General features: G+C 40.2%; 1 protein-coding gene across 1 annotated transcript in view; it reads right to left on the reverse strand.

The window, feature by feature from the left end:
- SNX7 (sorting nexin 7) overlaps positions 1-20,283 on the reverse strand; it is a gene marked incomplete at its 5' end in the record, with an annotated part of 59,095 nt that overhangs the window by 8,868 nt on the left and 29,944 nt on the right. Inside the window, 1 exon segment of the mRNA XM_018573205.1 lies at positions 11,568-11,720. Coding sequence (XP_018428707.1) covers positions 11,568-11,720 — 153 coding nt within the window.

The following is a 20,283-nucleotide window of genomic DNA, read 5'->3' on the forward strand; positions in this document are numbered from 1 at the left end:
CGCAACAATAAAAACCCCCCCCCCCCTTTTTTTTTAGGAACTGCAGGTTCATACAGAGATTTTATGACTTTAGGGGCAAATTACATGCATTGGATGGGGTTTCATATATCTTGTTATATAGGAATACACAGACATTTTGTATCTAGTCTTTGTTTAGGTGTTGACTCCTTCAAATACTCCTTGTAGTAAGATTTCCACATCCATTGGATCTCTCAGTGGCTGTTGCCCATCTCTCAGTTGGACTTACAGTTTATTTACAGTCTCTCAGTAGTACTGCTTTTGGATGTCCCAAATGTCTAAGAAGTACCTGTGTCCCTCAATAGACAGTATAGAAAAGTATTTTATTGGAATAAAGGCAAACCTTTAGATACCTAACCTTTGATTGCAGGGAAAAGAAGGTTAGGCAGAGAATGTATGTCCAAACAAAAATAATAATCCGTTAAAAGACAATGTGAAATGGAGAGAAAATAAATCATAGGCTGGATATAAGTGAATATAGTAATCCTAGCTCCCTTTATTCTCCTATACCTAAACAGTGAGGTGATCCACAACACACATAAAAAAGAGTAGGCAGGAGGAGGATATATTGTAATGCAAATGTTACAAAGACATATGGACCATATCCACCTGGCAGATGATGCAAGCAATCAGAATTCTCAGCCTTAACAGTTACAGCAATAAGATGGCAGTGGCGGGAATTTTAACATGCAGCTCAACTGTACCAACTCACTACATAAGTTATCAGAACCGGTCACCCAAGAGGCTGTGCCATAGCTATGAACCTGGGGAGCACTCTGCGGTTACCATAGGCAGTACACAACAATCTGTTGCCACTGTGCCACAATGAAGAGTTCAGTGCCCTAAGGTGATATTCCAGGGAAACCCTCAGTCTAGAGGGCTCCGGATACAGCTTTCAAGCCCTGAGTCTTCAGAGACTTGCCCACGCCAGAGGCTGTGCCATAGCACTGGACCTGGACAGCGCTCTGCAGTTAAAACAGGACATAGAGGTCTGTAAAGCACAACAATACAGAGCACAATGCCCAAAAGTCAAATTCCCATTTAATATTTTATGGAGATGCTTTAGAGCAGGGGCACCCACTATTTTTCATCTGGAGATCTACTTTTCAAATGACAAGCTCATTGAGATCTACCAACGAAAAAACACCTGCATTCAGGGGCGGGAGGGGGCATGGTGGTGAGTAAAGGAAAGAAGAGGAATGCAATATTCTAGATACCTAATGAAGACATTTCTGGCCCATGTGACTCTTTAAAATGTTTAGCTACATTAGTTTGTGTCTGTACTGTTGCCAGTGTCCCTGTCAGAGAATTTCTTCCGTCTCAAACCCATCAACATAGACAGAAGTCTAAACCAGGAAACAGACAGCAATACACATTTGACAGGGGTTTAACCTATCGCCACACTATCCAAAATGATTTTAAAAGTTTTGGCTGATGTTCTTTTATAAAAAAAATACTACATTTTGAATGTTGCCAATTTTACCTTGAGTTCTTCTTTCCCTCTCTCAAAACTATGAGCTGTAACTAAAAATATAACACTTTAGAGTCATAACTGAAACAATTAACCTTTTCCAAAGTATGTGCTACATAATCCTGACACTCATTAGTATACCTAATTTATTAATGCCTATTAGGATGGTAGATAATGGTTTTACTGTTAATTAAGTCAAGCCATTTTTAATTTGACATATCACTCAAGTTTGAAGCTAAAACATGAATAAAGCTCTGCAGGAAACAGTCTAGATGACAAGTATTCTAATTATTTGCTAGACCATTCCAACTTTAACATCCTAATTAATATTTGGACACCATCTTCAGTGTAAAAATCCCAATGGCTTTGGGCTGTTTTGTTATTTTGTACAGTGATTCTAATTAGATTCTCATTATTAGAGATGTAGCTGGATCTCTGCATATCACAGCTGTGATTAAAACAACAAAACAATGCATGCATCTGCCGTCAGCCTAAAATAAGGGGAATTATTAATAGATTTAAAATAATATTGGCATGTATTAAATGAGCATTCTACTTCTTCAATAACCTACGATACTTAAAAACACACAAATTAACTTTCACTTTAAATCAGCTAAATACATTCCCGGTGCATCAAAATAAAAGATGTATAATGTATTACATTGCATTTGCTTAAGAAAGCAGCCACACCTTGAGGAAAAAAGGCTGCCCCCTGCCAGCATGCTGCAGAAAAGGATCCTTGCCATCTGTGTGGAAGCACTTGTCTCTGCAGTGGTCAGATATGATTCTAGCCGAGTCAAAGCAAGAGCTTTTCAATCATCGGGGAGCATGAGCTTTGCCCAATGCAGATCTGCAGGTCTGACTTAGTAAGCGGTGTGTCGGATCTCTGCAGAGAAACCACTGCCTCCACACACAGAGCAAAGGTTCTTCTATGCAGCCATGTTGGCATGGCACAGGCTTTTCTACTCAGGAGATAGCTGCTTTCTAATGGAAACAAACTGTTAAAGCTTTTTATTAGTTTACTTTGATGCCCCTGCAATGTATTTATCGGATTTAAACTAAAAGTTAATTTAAGCTTTAAAATATAAAGATGCAGGCCACTGCAGGACAGAGCAAGCGTACTTATAAAATTTGTATATTTGCCTCCCTTATTTAGCAATACTTTGAGTTTGACTTTCTAGATTGAGCGTCAGAAGTCACCTAAAACCTGACAGTCTCTACTTGCAGCATTCTGACCTCACATAGTGTCTTTATACTTTAGAGTAAATAAGCATATAAAATAATAAAGCTTCATTTTTGTTTACATCCCCTCATGTACATGGATCTGTTTTCTGTTGTTATGCCCACTCAGCAGGTGGGAGACGGTGTGTGAGGCCAGGCAGATGACAGAGATTCTGTGCTTATTTTGCCTGTTTATACTATTACCAGGATTGAGGTGACTGGCATTAAGATGGACCATAACTGTAGAAAATGGGTCCTTGCGGTGAAGCTCATTTTGTACTTTCTAAAGCTTTATTTATACATTTTATTAACACTATTTTGGAGCAAAATGTATCTTCTTACCAAGTTACTTGAGCTCCACATTGTCACTTACACATTTAGGATGGGTGATAAACTGGTTGAATTTTGGCCCAGTCCTGCTAACTTTGGGACCCGTTAAAGAAAAGTCTGGTGTTCTGACAATGGCACACTCATTGCTGTCAGAATACATTAGTTCAGCTCTGTGGGGCTGAACGAGAAGAAACCAACAGTATATGGCCAGCCTTCGCAAAGTTGACACATTCTCTGACCTTTAGGAGCATTGTGGATGTTTCATATTATCAGATACAGTAAGATAAGTAGGTCAGAAGAGACCATAGACTGCTTATGTAACAAAAAATATGACCACCATATATTAGCAAAATACCTATAAAAACAGGGTTTTAAACATTAACACAATTTACCATTATTTAAGTACATCTAAAGCCATACCCTTTCCCATTTTGGATAGTGGGAGATATTTAAAAACCCGCCATTTTTCCCCCCACTGAGAATAAGTAGTGGTAAGGGATGCGCAAATGGCCTAAACTTCACAGATAGAGATTAAAATGTTAGTAAATGGTTTATGGCCAATTGGCCAAAACTTGCAACAGGCTCAGGCTACGTTGCTACATAGTTCTGTAGTCCTAGCACAGGGAGCGACTCCATGGAACACAGAGGGAAGATGGAGGCACTTGCATTACAAAAAGTTTCCCCCCAGTATACTGAACTCTGAAGGTTTTAAAGAAACAGCAGCCCAGAGGTCTGAAACAAGAATGCATAACAGTAAGAAACACATTGTAGCATTGATTTATTTAAAAATATGTGAGGGTTTAATATCACTTTAATCCCTACAATGGGGCTACCTCCGCACTGCAAGCGTTAAGTGCTCATTTTCGCGTTCATCCTATGCTTCATCACGTTCTATGCACTGTGTATAGGACACCGAGAGACATACCATCGCTGCAACGTAAGACAAGGAGACTGTCTTCAGGGACAGGAGTAGCAGCCAGGTGGCTCCGTGGTTCGGTTGATAAGTTTTTTTTTTAACACCAAGCCAAAAACAAGCACTTGGAGGTAGCCCCACTGCAAGGGTTAAGAACACTTTTGCCCGGAGCTCTTCTTCAAGACATCACAAGGTGATTAACTCCAAAGGTTATGTAGTAAAGACTCTGTAGACCTGGTCTTGCAGCTCTGAACACCGCATGGAACAGCTACCAATTCTAAAAGCAAGAGAAAAGAGTGCACTAACCTAAGTGAAGTATTACAGAAATATGTTAAGGCTAAAGCTTATAAAACTGACCAGGTACCAACTTCCCCCTTTTAGTTTACATTTCTAAGACAACATGTCTCAGGGTTTACCCCTTGTCAAGGAACATAGCAATATAAAGATGACAGGAGGTTTCTAGCCTTCCCCTATTCGACTAAAATTGCACTTTTATCTCCGTCTGTGTTGTTGCAGATTTTCCCTCAATTCCTCTCTGGTGAATTCACTGTCATTAAGTGAGTGGAAATCTCTCCAAAAGGAGCCCAGGACAGAAGAAAACCCTGCAGAGGTTCTTGTCTATTAATTCTTCATTCAAGTTTTTAACATCAATTTTTAACAGTGTCATACAAAATAACATTCTCCATACTTCCCATACGGCCCCACCCCTTTCCCCCCCACATCCATCCCTTCCCCATCATGTACCATCTGTACTTTACACATTTCCTAATTACCGTATAATTCCCTTTGGCAACCACTTCGATCTTAACCCACGGTATAACCAGTATACGTCCGAGTCTTTATATTCTAACCACTTCCCCCATGTTTTAAGATATGACCCATCATTATCTTGCTTCATTTTTACCATCTATTCCAATAGACTAGTGGCCTCCATCTTGGACAACCACTCGTCACTGGAAGGTATTTTGGATGTACCCCAATGCCTCGGGATCAGAGATTTGGCCGCGTTTAACATATGGGGTATTAGAGATTTTTTATAAACCTTAACTGAATCCGTTGTTAGGTGGAATAAAAACACCCACGGATCCATAGGTAATTGTACCTCATATATATACCTAATAATGTCCTTCACCATTCCCCAATAAGGTTTTATCTTGGGGCAGTCCCACCATATATGCGCAAATGATCCCACCCCTCCACATTCCCTCCAACAACCATCTTCATTTGAAGGGTGCACCCTTTGTAATATCTGGGGAACCTGGTACCACCGTGTTAACAGTTTATAGTTTACCTCCATTGTTCTCACGTCTACAGTTGTATTAGTTGCTAGTGTTAATATTTTCTTTACCTCATCCTGTGTGAGTATATGGTTAAATTTCCTTTCCCATTTCCTCAGATATTTTGGAGTACTATCATTTTCTTTTTTGAGAATTGCTTTATATATATTTGAAAGACAGTGTTGAGGTGTTTGTTTAGCCCCCATGATAGACTCAAATACGGTCAAATCCCCACCTATTCTCAAAGGTTTGGGTAAGGTTTGAAAAAATGTTTTTAATTGCTGATATCTCCACCAATCCAGGGGGTAGCTTCCCCATTCCTCTCTCAGCTCCTGTAAGGAGCTGATCCTAGCCCCCGACATGAGGTCTATCACTTTTAGTTGAGGGCACTTGCTCAAGTTTAAAAAGGCCTTATCGGCTTTGCCTGGCGGAAAGTAATCATTCCCCAATAATGGGATGAGGATTGAGTTATACTTCCATCCATCCATATCTGCGGCACATCCAATCCCATGTCTTGCCGTGTGGATCAGTAGGGTCATTTTAATAGCGTTGTCTCTCGCTTCTCTACCCGGTATAAATCCCACCTGGTCTACCTGTATCCAGGTTGGGATAAAGGGGCGGAGTCTATATGCCAGTATTTTTGCATAAATCTTCGTGCCTGCATTCATAAGGGAAATAGGGTGATAGCTTGCACATAAGCTTGGATCTTTTAAAAGGAAAGGGACTTGCTGCCGATTAGGGGCATATATATTCACCAATGTGTATTCTATCCCATTAATCGTTACCTGTAAAAACAAAAATCTTCCCTCTATATCCGTCAATTGGGAGTGCACTTTTACTGCCATATTATTACTGAAGCCTATGGCTACCCCTTAGGATCGTTTATTATTTGAAAGACTATAGTACCACTGCAAATAGCTTCTAGAACGTAAATATGAGGTAGACGTGTGAGAGAAATGCGTCTCTTGCAAAAAAAACACGTCTGCCCCATATCTTTTGATTTCTGCCAAGATCTGGCGTCTTTTAGTTGCTGAATTTAACCCCCCTTACATTATAGGAAATTATCTTAGTAGTTGCCATATCCTTCCCTGATTCTGTGAGAACTTAATCCCTACTGGAGCCTTGGACCCTTTCATACCTCTACTTACTACATCCCTCATTTGTCCCTGCCAAATGGAGACCCTCCAACCATCCCCCTTACCATAAAAATCCCCTCCCTTTTCTACCCTCTTTTCACCTACAAATTGGCAATCTATGGGCCCTCCCCATGGGGCTAACTCCCCCATGTGTCCCATTCCTAATGTGGGTGTGCAACTGCGCAAAATGAAAGACCTTAACATATAAATAAAAATAAACATCCCCACCCCCCCAAGCCGCTTATCTTTTCCTGTTTTCAATAATGCTTCTAGAAACAGTACATTGGATTGCTATGCCTTACATTGATCCCACATATATCCCATAGGCCGACCCAGAGACATAATAAACATCTTTTCAGTGACCATATACCACCCTATAGTAAACAGTAGACCGTGGACAATACCACCATCTGCATACCCCAAAAAGACACACGATAAGAAGAGAAGAAAAAAAGAAAAAGGCTGTCCTCTATTTGTACCGCTTAGCTAAGCCCCCTGCACACACTTAATCTCTTTCGTAGAGCCCCCTCTTTTTTTGCCCAGGTTGTTGCCATTGTTGGTCTAACTCTGTCCTTGGTTTCCGCATGGGTTCTGGCCACCCCGGCAATTCTGGAGGCATAATGTCCATTTTGTTACAGAACTCCACTAGGTCTTCCGGATACCGCAAGGTTGCTGTTCTGCCATCGCGTGTTGCAATGAGGCAAGCTGGGAACCCCCATCTATATGCAATTTGTCGGCTGATTAAGACCTGTGTCAGAGGTTTAAGAGCCTGCAGAGGTTCTAATCCTTCTCCACGCTTTTCAAGATTGAACAAAAAAAAGACTTAAATATACATTTTAAACAACCCAGCTTCCTCATTTAGCAATTTAGCTTCCTATGTCACCTGCTTCCATATCAGACAATAAACCAGCATCATTGCATCGGTCCAGTGATCAGGGAGTTGACCCAGGAAGCAGAAATGGCAATCCATGAGTAAAGTGATGTTAAGGATTAGCAGTATATAACAAGAATGGCTAACCAAGATCATTTGGCATTTAAAACTGTCAACATATGTCAACTGTGTGTTTAGCCATTTACCTGGAGTTCAACCTTAAAAACCAGCACATTACAGAACGGTAGTTTTGGCATTAATGCACTCCACGGATATAACATGTTATAAGCTAAAAAGGATCTTTAGATATTCACATGTACAGACGCAAAGAATTAGTTCCCAGCATCTTTTCTCTACAGATCTGACAACCCCAAGCAGTTTATCTATAGTTATTACACTAGCTAAATATCAAATGCTTAATTAGAGCAAGACAGCTTATAAAATACACTCAAGCTGATGCAGTAACAGACTCCGTAACTTTCAAAATATTTAATGTCTTGGTTATGTGGATGCATAGGTCACAGAATAATAAGCGGTAAGCACCCTCATTGCAGAGACAACGGTGGTCGGTTTGCTGACAAAATATCAAAGGCTCCTACTGCAGACCTCCATCTGACAAAGGCTGGTGCCTGGCTTTCAAATTGATCTTTGCACTTCAGTACTTTAAAGTCACCAATGCAAAACAAGCATACAGCCAATAAAGTCACAACTATTGATCTGAAATTATTGTTTCACGTCTGTGACTCCTTATGACATCCAAGCAACTAGCATTTTTTTAAAACAATAGTTCTTTATTAGATTTTAAAACCATATAGAAGAATAAGTGCGATCCGATGTAACAATCGCAGATTTCGAATAAAGTGTTGCATAACGCTATGCCACACAAAACAATATTGAATAGGGGACAAAAGTAACCGTAGAGATACAAATAGCAGCATCCCATCTGGTCCCTGGGTAAGTACGTGTGACTGCGTCAGATGTCCAAAGTGATAACCAATGGGAGCCAATGACATCAGAATGCAACAACGCACCATAGCTGAAGGCAGTAAGCGAGTATCAGATAACTAAACATTAAGAAAATTGGACGATTAGATGTAGAGGCAAGGGAGTAGATCCCGTAATAAAAGGGATGTATCCTTGGAGGGAACATCGATTGCCCTAATAAGGTGTAGCCGAGATCTGTGGAACCTGCAACTAGCATTTTTATAATTAGTTTCTTTGAAGCACTTGGCATACAGGTTAAATGATGTTGTTTCAGGGTTCCACTTTGACTTAACAGCTTTGCAGCATTCTGGCTTGGCTGCCATTTTACCTGTGATTCCTCCTTTATCTGAGCAGACTTTGTAACGTTGTTCACTACTCCCAGGCTCCCACTTATGGCCAAAAAGGGAGCATCATCTGAGAGTGCCAGATGGGAGTTTCCTGTCTCTGAGTGATGATGTCATCCCACTCACTATTTAAACTGCTCAGTCCAGTCTGTCCTTGCCTTTGCATGGTTTTACCTGCTAGTGCATTCCTGCTGCTCTGAGTATTTTGATTCTATGTATGTCCTGATCCTGGCCGATGTTCTCCTCTGGTTCCTGCTCCTGGCTTGTTCCTGACAACGCTGATCTGTGTTCCTGACCTGGTTTGTACAACTACCCACTCCGGCTCCTGACCTTTGCTTGTTCCCGTTTACCATTTTTTGCTTGCTCCTGTAGACACTGTTCTTAATAAAGTATTTTTAACTAGCACCTTATGCTTGTCTGGTTTTCAATGTGCTCTGATATGTTGGAAAACCCCCCAAAAAAGGACCGGTACTGGATTGCAGAACAGTGAGTCTGCAGGACAGCACTGGAGAGGAGGTGAGTATTTCAGCCAAAGCTTTTTTTCTATTACCCATTTACCTTATCTATACCTGCTTGGCCACCACAAGCAAAGAAAATTTACTGTACTTTCAGCTATGGAAAGACATGTTACTCCCCCATTTTCTTTATGTGACAGTACAGGTGACTGACCCAGCTCCAACTAAAGTTACAGAGTAAGTAAAGGCACAGACAGCAATGACAATATTATCAGAAGTTCTAATCCTTCCCTCTACTAAAAATGTAACTTGGATCTATGTCACCATTGGAGAGATTTCCTACCAGTTCATGTCTTAAAAGCAAGGGGAAACCTTTCCTATAGGAACACACACATAAAAAAAAAAAAAAAATACAAACAACTGGGCTTCATAGATATATGAAACATACAGAACTATAAAAATCACACAGAATTTGGGTATTTGTGGTAGGATGCAATAAACATAGTCTAAAAGGGGTACACCGTTAAAAACTGGTTCTTAATCGAAAAAGATTTCCTTGGGCAACAGTCCCACTTTTATGGTATGATAGGCAAGCACTTTCTTTTCTAAGAATCTATTATATTCATTATACTACAAGTAATTGTTGTATATAATTTCATGGTATAAATGTTGAATAGTTTCCAGTGAGCAATTCTTGCACCGCGCTAGTAAAAACAATTTAAAAAGACACGGCTAATTTCACACTATTATAAATAAGAAAAAAAAATTCTGTGTGAAGAGAGCATAATTTCAATCAGTGCTGAAAATACTGAACACATGCATACAAATGAAGGGTTTAAATATTATAATTTGCAGAAGACTACTTTGTCTAAATTGTATTGAAATTGTGTAACTTTCTACATTGGAAAGCATAGCAGAAAATCATTTTTTCAGCTTAAGAACATCAACAAACATTCCCACTTTACAATGACATTGATGTATTGTGTTCCTTGTAAATTAGCTGCAATGATCACTTCTAGAGGTAAAGACATATGATAACACGGATAACGTAATTGAGGGAAACTGCTCAGGAAGGCAATTATCTGGCACAGCCAAGGCTCTCCAACTCCTAGAAGTAGTCCTAATTCTAGGGTAGGCATGCTGTGCATAATGCTGTAGAGGTCTGTTGCACAGCAGGACTAGCACTCATACCAGCAGTCAGGCAAAGAAAGCTTTCAGTACCAGGTGAAAGCATTAGCTGGGACACGTCACAATGGTCCTGACAGGAGTTTTTTTTAAACCAAAACTGTAGCAAGAATAGTAGAATTGTACATGTGGACAGAAAGGGCCTGCTACATATCAGAACCTTTTTTTCATTCTTCCTGGCATTTACCCTCTGCAATGTGGGGGAGGGGTTAAGGGGGACGGATCCCCCTGCAAGGGGGATAATTTTTACAGCTGACTGGAGTTCACCTTTAGCTATAATGCTCACTCCTATAGCTCCATGTAGGCACGTTGGAAGGGTGTACATGGCGTAAACTTTGTTTTGAGAGTATACAGTCTCAAGCACTTCTCTCACAGATAAGCATTCCCATTCCTTCAAAATCAGTTGACCAACAATGCCTGCTAATGGCTAAGGGTGTTTATAAGCATCCAGTGGAGGTCAGACATACATGCACGATCCAACCTCCCTCATGCCCCTGTCTTTGCTTCTTAAAGTTTAAGCATCATGAATTTTGCTGGTGAACACAATGCACCTCTGTGCCCACCAAGGTCTGTTCCTATTTAAGAACATGTCTCTGAATGACAGTTCCATTTACGTATATATAATCATTTAAAATTAATGTGTAAAACTCGGCTTAAAATTATCAAAATAGAAAAATATATATACTCCGATCGGAACCCTTGCCTTTACTAACAATAAGAATTCTCCCTTTAAGACAGCATGGGCTCTTACCATTATACTGTTTGGCATAGTGCAGTCAGATGCCTAAAACAAGGGCTCTTCTAGCAAATCATTGCTTTTTTATGGCTGTAATACCTTAAGGCCAGATTTGATCCGTTTCGACGAACCGGATGAGAGGTAATCTGATGTAAATAGAGACGTCGGTTTTCCCCATAGGCTTGCATGGGGTCCGACACTTTGTGTTTTCCTCTATCGCAAGGTGGAGGAAAAAAACTGTACAGACATGGATGTCACAGCGGTGACATCCGATCTGTGCCACTCTTATCAGGAGAGGATCTGCTGATCGATTCTCTGCTGATTGGCCAGTGTGAAAGGGGCCTAACAGGTTTAACCTATCACTGGTGCTGTGGGTATTTCCTAGCAGAAATAATGGCAGCTGCACGATTAGGGCGCGTGAGAATGTAAAAAAGCCCATAACATATAAAATCATTTTATTTTATTGTTGTACCACACCGGATTTCACCAGACTTTATTAATGTGGGTGAAATTCTTAGCAGTGATCCCAGCTGCTGCAAGATGGCGGTGTGAGAAGGGAGAAGTTTTTTGGTGCGTAAACTGCAAGTAGTACTTTTGCCATGTAAGAAGTTACAAAATAATCTTACCTCTTCGTAATAATTGATCCGGCAATCTGCCATATTTACAAATGTAGCTTTCAAGTCAGACCTCATGTTTTTTGTCCATCTCTCCCAATCGGCTGTCAAAGCATTGTTGGTGCATTCAACTTTGTCTTCAAGTTTTCCAACCTCTTCTTTCATCTGCAATTAGATGTGTATGTTATAAGTAGATAAAATACATCCAGTCTTCTAAAATTAATCTCTTCCTGCATACATAACTTAAAAAAAAAAAAAAAAGTGTGCAAGAGAGTAGTGGAATGCAAGTGCAAGGTTGGCTTAAAGCTGTGCCAACCCTGTTGGAACCATACTGTAACAGGAACCATTCTTAACCACAGTCTACTAGGGCAAATACAGAAAAGATTTATTTTCCACGGCACACAGTATACAGGTATTTCTGCATTCATGAAACACAGTCCATTCTTTGCAGCAAAACGTCATGACATTAGTCAGTACTTTCCACTTTTGCCATGTAAGAAGTTACAAAATAATCTTACCTCTTCGTAATAGTTGATCCGGCAATCTGCCACATTTACTTTGGAAACCAGTTTCCAAAATAATGTAATTTTCAGCAACAAACGTATCAACGCAGGCTGTAATCCTCCGGCTCGCCTATCTGGGTAACAGTCTGATAACCATAAAGCCAGGCTGCCTTTTAAACACTCACAGCCGCAATCATGGGCTGACTTGTGATTACCAAACTGCAACTACAAAACCTGGACAGGACAGTTTGCTTAGCTGATGGGACAATGGTCCACCATTTTCTCCATTATCTTAACCTTAGAGACCAAGAACACAATATATAAATTGCACAACTAAGCCATACACACTTTCTCTGGGGTTTTTAACTGAAAAGAGGGATGCAATCTAAAAGGCTTGGTCTTACACACCTCCCATTTATAACCATGCCTTGCTTTCTGTCACAGTACACACAGGTTACCATTCTCAGTATGTAGGTGGATGCTTCTATACAAGTTAAACAACCTAACCTGAGCAATACCCACTGATGTTAAATAATATATCACCTACATAAATCTTCAAATTGCTGTATAATCAAAAAGCATGTGCAAGAACCTTTGGGTATTAAATATTACATTCCATATAGGTGTGTTTCAATGAAGTAGGATTCTAGGCACTAGTGAGGTGGACACTAGAGTAGGACTTTACCATTGTATACCTGAAGGAGGGAGAATTTTTCTTGCTTTATTGGCCACCGAGACAAGACATGATCGAAAATCTCTCCAATTGGGTACAGAGCTGCCAAAGCCCTGTTTGAAAGATAACGCTCACTTCCTGATTGAGTGACACCAGGAAAGAAAGTGAGTGGGTATTCAGTAGGGATGCACAGACACTGGGTTTTCGGTATCGAGTTCAAGTACCGATATTTATCTTTCGGCACTCGCCGATACCAAGAACTCTTACCTTCACTAGCATGGGGACGGCTTCCCCCGGCAATCAGGAAGCCGGGCGGCGTGTCAGTAACAGCCACCTGGCTTCCTGATAACTCAGGAAGCAGGCTCCATGCTGTTTGGCCGGCTTTATGCTGATTGGCTTTCCCATATTCCAGATAGCAAACATCTGTTCCCTCAGAGGATAGTGAGTAGACTTTACTGGAACTGTTAGGAGAGTATGGGCTGGGGTAACCCATAGCAATGGGGCCGTCTCCTAGGTATATGTGTCTAGATATGTTGTGCCCGATTGGCAGAGATGTGCAAGTTCTCAGGTAATTACAAACCTAGGCAGCTGGTGTTGATTAGAGTCAGAAGGCCGGAGTAGACCAGGTTACTGTAGGCGAGCAGTAGAAACAGATGGGAGACAAGGGTACCACATGGTGCTTTTCAAAGCAGGAGAAGCATCAGGATGGTGCTTCCTCTACATTGAATGTCAGGTACGCTCAGTCCCTCAGCCCTTAACCCTTTCTAAGGTGAAAGCCGTGTTACTGCAAAATTTTAAAGGTGCAAATAGGGAGTTAACTCTTGGTGCTTCAACCTGAATGGCCTTACTCACCAAATGAGTATTTAGGAGGTTAAGCTCTGGGGCTATGCCGGGGCTCTGGACCTGGAATATGCTCTGCGACTAACTTACTAGTACACAAAAGTATGGAAAGCCTCATCATGAAGAAGCCAGTGACTGAAGGTCACACTCAAGGCTAGCCCCTCACGTCCACTAGTGGGGCCCAGGTCTAGCCTCCAAACCTAGACTAAGGTGACACAGATACAGATAGATGCTTTTAGAGACCACTTAAAGCAACAATGTAGTGAGGAATCTTGATTGAAGTCAAAAGAATCCAAGGAAAAACAAACAATAAAGAAAACGGATAGCAAAATTTGGTAATCTTTTATCAGCAGAGCTACAGAAAAAACAAATGTATCCTTTTAGGACACAAGCAAAAAACTGGAGGCATGCAGTGTAGACGTGACATTATCCTGGAACTGGCTTACAATTTTTCTGTTTGCCACTGTCTAATCCTCCTGGAGGCACAGTATAACTTAACTGTATCTGAATTCCTGTTTCCCTCAATGGGCGAGAAAGAAAAACATGTTGCATTCCTATTTATGTTGTTTATAAAGAATGCATAAATCTCAGGACTGGATGGACATAAATAAAAATCCTTTGTGGGTTAACAAGCTCCCAAGGATGAGTGGCATATTTATGTGTGGAGTTTAGTATTAAATTTAATATTGATGTATCATAAAACAGCTATGTTCCAACACATAACATGGGAGAGTCAGATAGCATGCATAGGTTCTGTGCAAAATAAGAAAGAGCAACACAAAGTGTATTGAGTAGCTGATATACACATTTTTTGAATTCCTCACTCTCGACTACTGATGAATGCCATCTGTGTTACTGTCTACAAAAAAAAACATTAAAATCTTCAAGCCAATGGACATCCCTTGGGTGAGAAGAACCCGAAAATCATACACAGATTGAGTTTTCTGCATATATAGTTGGCACAGAATAAAACCATGCATATTATGCTGGCATCTGCAATTGTTTTGTAATTGGCCAGATTGAATGACCGTGTTTTGATGTACAGATTGGTTTTAAGCTATCATTCTCCTAAGGGATAGATGTTAGCAAAGTGATCATTTAACATAAAGACCCCAGATTTAAATATGAAAATGTGTATCTTGGTAGGGTTTCATTAGATTGAATCTCAAACTGTGCATACAGCTGAAATGTATTAGAGAAAGCATAATGGGGTATGAAGAAATACTGTAGAAGATTTAAATTAATATGGGAAAAATTCTAGTTATAGAAAACTTGAAGAGGATGATGAGTTATAAAAAAAATTTGAGAATGGAAAAATTAGGTCATACGCCATAGTACGCAATTGTTAGACTGGAGAGTGTCTAACTGAATCTGATTGGCTCCGATTTCTTGGGGTGCATTTATAAAGGCTCAGGCAGACTGAGAGCCCAGGCAATTCCTCCAATCTATGTATTTTTTTACATTTCTATTAACAGTAATGATTGTTTCTAACAAACCACTGCACATTTTTGTTAACTAAATAACTTGCACAATGTACACATCAGTAAAACACACAACTGTCCAATGATATACTTTTGTTTACCAAAACTACAGAATCACTGCAACCTCTCAGCACCTATTGAGAGATACTTAGGGATGCAAAGATTTACTGCATATATAATATGGGAAGAAGTTTCTTCCCCCCCCCAAAAAAAAACAATTAATGGTTGCATAACAGATTTAAAATAGAACACACCATGATAATTTTAAATAAAATACAACACTACCTATGTATTTAATAATTCTTAGAGGGCAATGCTAGGCATTGTACAGACATAGAAAAGTGAACCTGCCAGACCTTAAATGTTTCTAAGGTGACAACAGGGGTGAAGCGCAGCAATCTTGTGGTACGGGTTTTAATCTTCAAATATATCCCTGTGAAGTCCCCCTGGATCCTAGGTCTAGTATGTACCAGGGGTAAGGGGTGGGGAAGGTACAACAAAGAAGCAAAGGATGCATATGCAGAGTGCAAATATCGTTACCCTCATGCACATAGAATTATATTGCATACAAGGAAACAAAGATTAACACACACTGATGTTATAGTTTGCATGAAGCCTATCCCTCCACATGTTTAGTATAACAAGCAAAGCACCTGACTAAAAAAATGCACAAGTGGTTACTTCTGGAAAAAACTTACGGCAAATTGATTCAGAGATACAGGCAGCTAATGTTATATGCAAGCTTTGATAATTCCTTGTAAAGTAGAAAGTGGTCCATCGTTTATCAATAATAAGGCTTAAGAGGGGAGCAAGGGTGAACCAAAGCTTGACTTTTACAGGAAATGTTGACGTTTGCAGCTCTCTGGATCTTCTGACCATTTTGATATTCAGTTTTTAGCTAAGATAACCTTTGCTTAGGTATTTTATCTTTACATGCTTGCCCAAGTTTGTAACAGGTTTACTTTAAAAAAGAAAAAAATATTGTTTGTCTTACAAAGACATTTCAAGCAACCTCTGGTGCCCAAGGCTAACCTGTTTAGCCACCTACATGTTAAAGTGGACCTGAGCTTGAAATGTGAAGGTTTGAGGAAACATCTAGAAATATTAATTGTGCCTTAGTGGAACCCATGCCAGAACTTTTGATATAAAATGTGTATGGACTTAAAGAGATCAGGTCACAGAGCTAATTTCAAATTCAAAAGAAACTTGTGTTGAAACTTTACGGGAAAACCAAATAAAGAGAGTGAACACACTGGCTTGGGAGAAGACTATGGAACACACGCGAGATATTTGCCATGTACTAATAGCACTGTCTTGTCTTAAGGTGCCCATACACTGTACGATTATAGTACGAGAATCGCGGGAAATCCCGCGATCGTACGATAATCGCAAAGTGTATGGAAGGCGTCCAACCTTTCCTACTGTACGAACGCACGTCTTCCGTCGAACAAGCAGGCTGGAAAACCCGCCGAGAATCGTACGATACTTGGGGGGTTAGTGGCCTGCTTTTTCGACAAATGCCGAACGGGCCAGTGCCTGTTTGCAGTCATCGGAAGCCCGCCCCTCATTGCAGTCATCGGAAGCCCGCCCCTCATTGCAGTCATCGCAAGCCCGCCCCACAGGGGGGCGGGCTTGCGATGATCACAAGTACGATCTGCCTGTCCAAGATGGGCAGATCGTACGTTTTTTTAATTACTTTACAACCCTTGCAAGACAAAAGTCTTGAGGGTTGTAAAGTGTATGGCCACCATTAGATATAGGTCTCTGGAAGGTAAACAGTTTATTTACCAGACTCATAAACATTGCCAATGCCTTTGTCTGAATCGTAAATGATCACTCTAGTTTGATTTTTTTTTTTAAACATATAACTAACATAACATTTTGGACAGATGTTCTAGGAAGTCACCTGGTAGAAATCTTGAGAGATAGGGTCAAAATTTTAATTAAAATATATTGAGGGGAATTTATCAAAACTGGAGCAGACAAAATGTGGAGCAGTTGCCCATGGCAACCAATCAGCATCTGTCTTCAGTTTGCTCAGGTAAGATTTGAAAATGAGACAGAGAAGCTTATTGAATGCAGTGAAAAACTGCTCCAGATTTTGTCTGCTCCAGTTTTGATAAATTCCCCCCATTATCGCTTGTATATTATACAGAATCTGTTAATATCAATCAACCACCTAAAATAATCAGATATCTAGATGTGTGCATTCAAATATAGAAACAATTTATATATTGATAAGCAACTGATTTCAAACTTATATGAAGGTTATTGTTATTTTGTACCTTGCTACCATGCAAGTTCTTTTTGATAAGTTTAATAAATTATCATGAATTACCGTATTTCGTGCTCCATAAGGCGCACGGGACCATAGAACGCAGGGAAGGTAGGAGTCTGTAATAGCTGCAGTTAGTGATAGCTGAGACAGGTGGCGCTGTGATTACAGCGCCACGGTCTCAGTGATCACACAGAGCAGACGAAGAACAGTACGTTCTTCGTCTGCACTACGAGCTCTATGGTGAGCACCTATGCCTTGGTCACGGGTCCCCCAGTTGAGTGGGGGACCCCGAAAACCACGGCTGGGCGGGGGGGCCACACACGATTGCCGCCGCTCGATTTGATACAAGTGATCTGATTAGATCACTTGCATTAAACGAGCAGCGGCTCACACTGTACATTTAGCTCTGCTTGTCAGGAGCAGGGCTGAATGTACGAAAAAACTACTCGCCCGAAACTGCATGTCCCGGGCGTCGGGCGAGAGGGATTCGCTCCATAAGATGCACAGACATTTTTGCCCCCCTTTTGGTGTGTCTTATGGAGCAAAAATGTTACCTGCCCTGCAGGTGGCACTGTACCACAACTTACCACCACCCGAGATTCCATAATTAAAATAAGGGTAAGAAACTTTATTAATAAATTGTTACTTAGAATAAGAACTTAGGAATAAAATATTGAAAGGATATAGCAGAGTTAAAAATTAATAACATATTCATATGCCTCTAAGTATATCTATGATTAATATCTGTATGGGTATAAAATATAACCGATTTAAATATAGCATGTAAGTGAGGGTATGATAATTCAGATTTTTTCTGATACACCACTCACCTTATATATAAATCGATTTCCTTTCTTAATTATTTTAGAAAATGTAAAATCAGGATTGGTAATACCACAGTGCCACCTGCAGGGCAGGTAACATTATTGCTTGCACATACACCTGGTTGATGAATAAATAAATATACCAATCAGATGCTAGTAGCAGCCCACAGGAACTCCCATAGGCAGTTCTCAAGATAAGGGAAAGATCTAGAAGTAAGGTATAAAAAAAATGGAGAATAGGATTGAGGGGACCCCGCTTGTACCATCAACCCTCTATCTTTACATCATAAGAATAGGCCAGACCTTTGAGACCATCAGACCATAAAACCTAAACGTATTGAATCTCTGATCAACTTCGGATTGTGGTGGTAATGTATCATTTTGCCTGCTGAAACATATTTTAAAGTTGTCAATTATTTTGAATGTCCATTTCATTTAAAAGGAGCTAAAAGTGAGCAATTATTTCCTTTGAAACTTAAAGTGACATTAAACCCTCAGATTTTTTTAACATAAAACAATACTGTAATGTGCGCCTTACTGTAATCCATGGTAGTTTCCCTTCTCTTTGCTGCTCTTCCTTTTAAATCTGTATCTGTTCTCATGCTCTGCAGAACTTCTGTTTTGCAGCAGACTGCCTTGTCTCAGGAATGGATACACGGTGTCTGTGTATACGTTTCTATAGACTTGTAACCTGAGCCAGCACTACAGGAAGAGGCACTCAGCTGCAAAGGGTAGTTCTCCCCAAGCATGAGAAGACATGAGGATTTAAAAAGGAAGAGCAGCAAAGAGAAGGGAAACAACCATGGATTACAGTAAGGCACACATTACAGTATTGGTTTATGTTAAAAAATCTGAGGGTTTAATGTCACTTTAAGGTTAGAATATTGCCAGTCCTTATATTCTTCCTGCAGGAGGAGATTTGGACAAGGTTAAATCAGATTATTGTTAACTCCATTTCTAGTCTTTCACTTGTCTCCTTAAAAATTATACTTGACAATATGATTCTTGCCACTGGTTTCCCTATTAATGAATAGATGCAGGTGGTGTACTCTTAATCTAGGAAAGAGTTGTTAAATGATTGTATTTAAATACCTGGTCAATATGTTTTGCATTTTCGTTATTGTAACGTTGGAATTATTTTCATCAGAGTCTTCGCAAATAATATTGATTAAATTGGATGATATTTTATTGAGAATAACTGTACTTGACGGTTAGGCCTTGTTCACACCTAGGAGACATCGTTTTTGAACGTGTGGTTAATTGCAAGTTTATGCGCAGTTTGCAAATTTTTCTGCGCATACATGAAGAGGTGCGTTTTGACTAGCAGCTTGAGAAACCTTGCAGTCAATGGAGGAACGCACGTACAAAGGTGCAAAAACGTGCACGAAAATCTGCAACATGCTTCTGCCATACGTTTCCTGGCGTTTCCATTGAAGTCTATGAGGGAAAAACGAGCTTGAAACTGCCGAAAGAAGCTCATGTACCTTTTTCTGCGTTTGGCATTTACCTGGTGGCGTTTTGCTGCTCAGGTGTGAACAGGGGCCATTAAAAATCATGAGATTTCTTGTTTTGTGCATTTAAAAGCGCTTTTCCTACTGCTCAAAAATGCCTGGGTGTGAACAAGGCCTATTACTACTAAATTCAATATTAGTAACCGTGTTATTTTAAACCTTACCAGGTGCCTAGTACCTCCTACAATTAAATAATTCAGGTAACTGTTTTCAATTGGGTTTTTAGTGAATGGAATGCTATCCTGTGCGAGTCATTCTTGGGCAAATTGTTGCCATTATAACTGGAGGCACTGATATTATTTTAAATCCCTAACGTTTATTTTAGGAGGATCGACTGCTGAAATATTGATTAACATTATTTTAAAACCCACTGACATTCCAACACCCTAAAAATTCCTACTGAAAAATAGCAGTGCACATCCAGTTTCTGAAGCATCATAGCTTTATACCTGCAGTGTAAGACTGTATAATGCACTGCTGCCTCTGATTGTTGGTTGGGATGAGCTCAGGTTCAGACCAAACCTAGTCTGAACCGGAGCTCCTCTGAACATGGAAGAAGACTCCTTCCACCCAATCAGCTGTGGCTGAGGAATTCCCTGCATGCAGCTGCACATAAGC

Source organism: Nanorana parkeri, unplaced genomic scaffold (genome assembly GCF_000935625.1).
Source record: "Nanorana parkeri isolate BGI_ZX_2015 unplaced genomic scaffold, ASM93562v1 scaffold2272, whole genome shotgun sequence".
In the NCBI taxonomy this organism is placed as follows: Eukaryota; Metazoa; Chordata; class Amphibia; order Anura; family Dicroglossidae; genus Nanorana; species Nanorana parkeri.